General features: G+C 45.6%; 1 protein-coding gene across 1 annotated transcript; it reads left to right on the top strand.

Moving 5' to 3' along the window:
• The first annotated feature begins 929 nt into the window (after positions 1–929).
• Positions 930–4,305, top strand: LOC129851569 (Fc receptor-like protein 5). Its single transcript, XM_055918178.1, has 7 exons — positions 930–956; positions 1,348–1,629; positions 1,929–2,240; positions 2,660–2,932; positions 3,487–3,807; positions 4,043–4,153; positions 4,256–4,305. Exons 1-7 carry the CDS (start codon positions 953–955, stop codon positions 4,303–4,305), a joined length of 1,353 nt encoding a protein of 450 aa, XP_055774153.1. The 5' UTR covers positions 930–952.
• Positions 4,306–6,464: the final 2,159 nt, after the last annotated feature.

Genomic DNA, 6,464 nt, shown 5'->3' with positions numbered 1-6,464 from the left:
AGGTTAGTAGTCACAGTGTTGTCTAGATGACAGTATAGTTGTAGTAGGTTAGTAGTCATAGTGTTGTCTAGATGGACAGTATAGTTGTAGTAGGTTAGTAGTCAGTGTTGTCTAGATGACAGTATAGTTGTAGTAGGTTAGTAGTCATAGTGTTGTCTAGATGGACAGTATAGTTGTAGTAGGTTAGTAGTCATAGTGTTGTCTAGATGACAGTATAGTTGTAGTAGGTTAGTAGTCAGTGTTGTCTAGATGGACAGTATAGTTGTAGTAGGTTAGTAGTTATAGTGTTGTCTAGATGACAGTATAGTTGTAGTAGGTTAGTAGTCAGTGTGTTGTCTAGGTGACAGTATAGTTGTAGTAGGTTAGTAGTCATAGTGTTGTCTAGATGGACAGTATAGTTGTAGTAGGTTAGTAGTCACAGTGTTGTCTAGATGACAGTATAGTTGTAGTAGGTTAGTAGTCTTAGTGTTGTCTAGGTGACAGTATAGTTGTAGTAGGTTAGTAGTCACAGTGTTGTCTAGGTGACAGTATAGTTGAAGCTTTTTGATTAGAGACGCACATACTCACGTTATCTTTCTCTAGCATGTGGTGGACCGTGCAACACCCTGAAACACACACACAGAAACACACACACACACCCATGACACTTATACAGACAACATGCTACGGATGAAGACCGAGCCTGGGTATGAAGAAAAAACAAGAATTATGTTTATTGCCTGTTTTAGGTGAGTCAGTGAAACAATTTTGTATTCATTTTATTAAACAAAGTTATACCCTGACCCCAGATCAGTTTGTGGCTCTTACCGACTCCATTGCTGTCATTGTCAAGCCAGACATGGCAATGCCATAAGGAGACTAGGACCCAGGCTAACACAGTTGACAAGTGTCCTGCACTAAAGTGTTTCTGTTGGTTTGTTCTCCTCCAGTTGCGGCCTGTTTAGTGTCCATAATGGGTATGTATTCAAATGTTTCTGTTTTTCTGTTCTCCAATTACATTAAATTAAAAGTTGTATCTCACATATGACTCTTTTCACAGTCTATTATATCCTCCATATGGTTCAATGAGAAAATGTCAAATTGACTTGTTTGAGTTTCACAGCCATACTAACTATGCATACCATACTAAGCTCTCCAACTGCTTGACAGCAACGTTCTAAAGACCCTAAACAAATCTCAAACCATGTTTCTGAGCTCTGTGGCCCACTTCCTAGCTCTGGGCTGAAGTTTCCTCTAGGTACAGATCTAGGATCTGCTTCCCCAATCCTAACCTTAGCCATTAAGGAAATGCAAAACTGACCCGGGATCAGCATCTTGAGGCTACTTCAACCTACTCCCTCTCTGCAGGTGGTTCACCTCTCCCTAGCCCTATTCTGATTGGTCCAGACAAGGCCTACCTGAACTCCAAGGTGGTGTTCCAATGTAGGTCACCTGGGTCTCCTCCACCAAACACATACGAGCTCCTGAAGGACGGCAACCACCTGGTCGCCACGAGCAACGACCTCCAAGACGACCAATCGGCTATGTTCTTCCTGAAGATCTCTGTGACGTCAGAAGGATCGTACCACTGCAGGGTGACGGCAGGTGGAAACATGGGCCTCAGTGGAACAGTCCGCCTGCAAGTAGTGAGTGAGTAGAAGGGTGTGTGTGTGTGTGTGTGTGTGTGTGTGTGTGTGTGTGTGTGTGTGTGTGTGTGTGTGTGTGTGTGTGTGTGTGTGTGTGTGTGTGTGTGTGTGTGTGTGTGTGTGTGTGTGTGTGTGTGTAAAGAGGGGGATGGACTGTGTGTGTGTTAGCTAGACTTGTGTATGCTTACAAATGAGTGGTAGAGCTGTTTCAGTGGAATCGATCATTTCACAGCTAAATGCTTTCACCCGTCCCCTTCCTCCATCCTCCTCTCCTCTATCCCCCTCTCCTCCACCCCACCTCAGTCCCTGTCTCAGGCACTATGGTGACTTCTGACCCTGATCCTCCCATTCTCTACGAGGGGTTGCGGCTCACTCTCACCTGTGATGTCACCAAGGGCTCCCACCTCTCCTACACCTGGTTCTACAACAGACAGGAAGTGACATCATCTCCAACCTCACCTTTGACCCCGCTTCTGCTCTGGCCGGTGGGGAACACGCTGGTAGTGGAGAGGGTCACAACAAAGCATGCTGGGAATTATTCGTGCATTGCCGGGACCAGGATGCAGACCAACAGCAGGTTCTCCAGCAGCAGAGAGATCACGGTCAGGATCAAAGGTACAATTGCAGAGGTTAAAAGTCGAAGGTTAAGTCACAACCACAACCATACTGGACCTGGGGAATGGCGATCACAGAGACTATTTACACAGAGAAAGTATGAAATGTTAACCGTGTCAAACGTTTTACTCTCTTTGTATCTCTCTCTTCCTTTCCCTTTCTCACCCTCCTTTCTCTCCCTCCTTTCTCACTCTCCTTTCTCTCCCTCCTTTCTCACCCTCCTTTCTCTCCCCCCTATTTCTGTCCCTCTCTGTCTCTCCCTCTCTCTCTCTCTCCCTCTCTCTCTCTCTCTCTTTATCTCTCTCTCTCTTCCTTTCCCTTTCTCACCCTCCTTTCTCTCCCCCCTATTTCTGTCCCCCTCTGTCTCTCTATTCATTTCTCTCTGCCCTACTCTCTCTCTCTCTCTCTCTCTCCCTCAGTCTATCTCTCCGTACCCCAAATATCTTTCACCATCTCCAAAGAGGGTTCGAGTTACCACGGCAATGTGACCTGCAGGTCGTCAAGGGGAACCCCTCCCGTGACCTTCTACCTCTTCCTTGACGACAAGGAGGTGGGTTCCGACGTGGCAACGGAGTCGCTGGTTGCCTGGTTCCCCGTTGCCATAGTTCCCGGGCGTGACATGGGCGCGGTGCGGTGTGCAGTGGAGAGTGATGCACAGAGACTGACCAGCAGACCCCTGACTCTGGTAGTGGGTACGGGCTAAACCTATGTGTGTGTGTGTGTGTGTGTGTGTGTGTGTGTGTGTGTGTGTGTGTGTGTGTGTGTGTGTGTGTGTGTGTGTGTGTGTGTGTGTGTGTGTGTGTGTGTGTGTGTGTGTGTGTGTGTGTGTGTGTGTGTGTGTGTGTATTGTAGTATTCCATGTGTTTCCTGCATGTGTTTATGTCATGATAGCTGTATGAGAATTGACTGTGTTTATGGCATGATAGCTGTATGAATGTTGACTGTTTTTATGTCATGATAGCTGTATGAGTATTGACTGTGTTTATGTCATGATAGCTGTATGAATGTTGACTGTGTTTATGTCATGATAGCTGTATGAATGTTGACTGTGTTTATGTCATGATAGCTGTATGAGTATTGACTGTGTTTATGTCATGATAGCTGTATGAGTGTTGACTGTTTTTATATCATGATAGCTGTATGAGTATTGACTGTGGCCATCCCTCAATCTCCCCCTTCCCTCCCTCCCTCCCTCCCTCCCTCCCTCCCTCCCTCCCTCCCTCCCCCATCCTATCCCTCCCTCCAGTCCCAGTAGGAGGCGCACCAAAGGTGGATGTGGAGTACCTTTACAGGGTTGATTCCAAGATGGCCTCCGCTCGTCTCCAATGCCTCCTGAGCCTTGGGACCTTCCCTTTCTTCTCCTGGTCCCTCAACGGCTCCCTCCTCCTTCACCCCTCTGAGGGAGACTCCTCTCACCCATCTCACGCCCTGGCGGACGGAGGGCGCACCCTATTCCTCACCGAGATCACCCTAGAGGACTCTGGGTATTATCGGTGCAGGGCAAGGGACAGTTATGACGTAACGTCCGCCTGGGTGGAAAGCCAACCTGTCCTTGTGCAGGTCACAGGTGAGTTAGGATGTGTCCCAAATGAGGGAGAATTAGTCACCCATAGGCCATAGTCAAAAGTAGTGCACCAAATGGGGAATAGGGTTCCATTTGGGAAGCACCCTAAATGATAACAATTTATTTAACTGTAATAACTTTATGCATGTTGGCAAGTTGACAGGTGAGTTAGGTTGAAACTTTACAGGTGAGTTGGTTGTGGTGACATCTCTCTCCCCTCTCATCTCTGTCCATACAGAAGTTGCCACGACAACCATAGAGGTCATGGCCATAGTGTTCTGCTGTTTCCTCATGCTGACCCTGGCAGGGGGTGTGGCCTGTGTGATGAGGATGCTCAACCGCCAACGAGGTGTGTGTGTGTGTGTTCAGAATATGGTCATTGTTCTTAAATGTGTCACTCTCAGTCTTTCGTTCTCTCTCTCTCTCTCTCTTCCTCCCCCCTCTCTCTCAGACGTTGTTGCAAGCAGCGAGCAGAGAGCGAGAGCGAGAGCGGCGAAGTGAGTCCTGTATTTCTTTAAGTCTATGGTAGGCCTACAGTGTTTTGAAACTATCCAGTTTAATTCAACCCAACTAGGATCCCTTCCAAAACCTCCTTGTACTGTCTCAGATTAGTGTCATTGCCCTTACAAACATCTCCCTCTCTTTCTCTCTCTTTCTCTCTCTTTCTCTGTCTGTCTGTCTCTGTCTTTCTCTCTCTTTCTCTGTCTGTCTGTCTCTGTCTTTCTCTCTCTTTCTCTGTCTGTCTGTCTCTGTCTTTCTCTGTCTTTCTCTGTCTGTCTCTCTCTGTCTTTCTCTCTCTTTCTCTCTCTTTGTCTGTCTGTCTGTCTGTCTGTCTGTCTGTCTGTCTGTCTGTCTGTCTGTCTGTCTGTCTGTCTGTCTGTCTGTCTGTCTGTCTGTCTGTCTGTCTGTCTGTCTGTCTGTCTGTCTGTCTGTCTGTCTGTCTGTCTGTCTGTCTCTCTCTCTCTCTCTCTCTCTCTCTCTCTCTTTCTCTTTATCTGTCTGTCTGTCTCTGTCTTTCTGTCTGTCTCTCTCTTTATCTGTCTGTCTCTGTCTTTCTGTCTGTCTACCTGTCTGTCTGTCTCTCTCGCTCTGTCTCTTTAATGTCTCCCCCTTCAGTGAAAGACGATTCAGTGAACATTTCTGCATCATCCCAGATCCACTTTCTCTGTCTGACATCACTACCAGGTCAGGGGTCAAGCAAGTGGACACTTCCTGTGTTGACAGTGATGTTGAGAATCAGGTAGAGTTGATGACACATTTAAAACAACTGAGAGCTCAGAACTCGGGAATCTCCGACTTCCGACTTCATTGCATTCAAAACAACTGGGAACTGGGAAGAAAACAAGCCCCGACTGGGAAAAGTCTATTTGAAAGGTCATCCAACACGAAGTTCCATCTCGGGAACTCTGGCCTCTTTCTTGTGCTTTCCGACCTGAAGATCACTGACGTCATGATTTGACCTCGTATTTTTCAGAGTTCCCAGTTGTTTTGAAAGCAGCAATAGCACAGCCAATATACTACTGATATTAGCTGCATGATTTTGAATCTAGACTCCAGAATAATCCAGTGTAGAAAAAGGAGATTTCAACATTGCACTGACAAATGTCCATAGAGTATATCACTTTTTTATGATATATATTTTGGGAAAATACAACTTTTTATCATAACTGTTCTTTCTCTTTTCAGACCCTTGAGATCACAATATAACCGACGTGATGAAATAAAACCCAACTTTAGACCGACGAGTTCCTCACAAAAGAATCCTTCAATGTAATTTTATCCAACAAACTATTATAACATTTTTTTTCAATCACTTCAGCCCATTTTTCAGATTGAAGTGTTATATTTTCAAAAGTCAAAACTCACACCACTTGTAATGTCCCCTGTCTTGTGTTCAGAACCGTTGATTTAACATTCATTGGTGCTGAACACATCGTTCACCCCTGAGTCATACCATGACAACACTTTGTTTAGTTACCAATCCATCAGATAACGACAGGCTCACCAGTTAGTCATTTTAACTACCTTTTAATCCAATAGCAAAAAATACAAGATACATACAAACTGTCCTTTTTGAAGTGCTGAGTAGAAAGAAGAGTATATGGTAAATATCATTTTCCGTACAGTATTTGGCCATAACTTGACATACACAATTAGTTTTTGAAAACCCTATTTTGTTGTATCCAATGGTGAGCATGTTGAGACGTACATCAGTCTTACAGTTTCATCATCCTTACGATAATGAAGCTGACGAAATTCGAGCAAGGGCTGCCTTCCAGAAAGACCCCAGAGATTGTGACATTCTCTGTTTCACGGAAACATGGCTCTCTTGGGATATGTTGTCGGAATCGGTTCAGCCACCGGGCTTCTCCATGCATTAAGCCGACAGAGATAAACACCTCTCTGGGAAGAGGAAGGGCGGTGTCACACCCTGACCTTAGAGAGCCTTTTTATTTCTCTATTTGGTTAGGTCAGGGTGTGATTTGGGTGGGCATTCTAGTTTTCTATTTCTTTGTTGGCCTAGTGTGGTTCCCAATCAGAGGCAGCTGTTTATCGTTGTCTCTGATTGGGGATCATACCTAGGCAGCCCTTTTTGCCACCTTCGATTGTGGGATCTTGTTTTTGCATTGTTACTGTCTAGCCTGCAGAACTTTACATTC

The sequence above is a fragment of the Salvelinus fontinalis genome, chromosome 3 (genome assembly GCF_029448725.1).
Source record: "Salvelinus fontinalis isolate EN_2023a chromosome 3, ASM2944872v1, whole genome shotgun sequence".
Lineage (NCBI taxonomy): Eukaryota > Metazoa > Chordata > Actinopteri > Salmoniformes > Salmonidae > Salvelinus > Salvelinus fontinalis.
The sequence above is the reverse complement of the archived record's forward strand: the minus strand, read 5'-3'. Positions and strand labels throughout refer to the sequence as shown.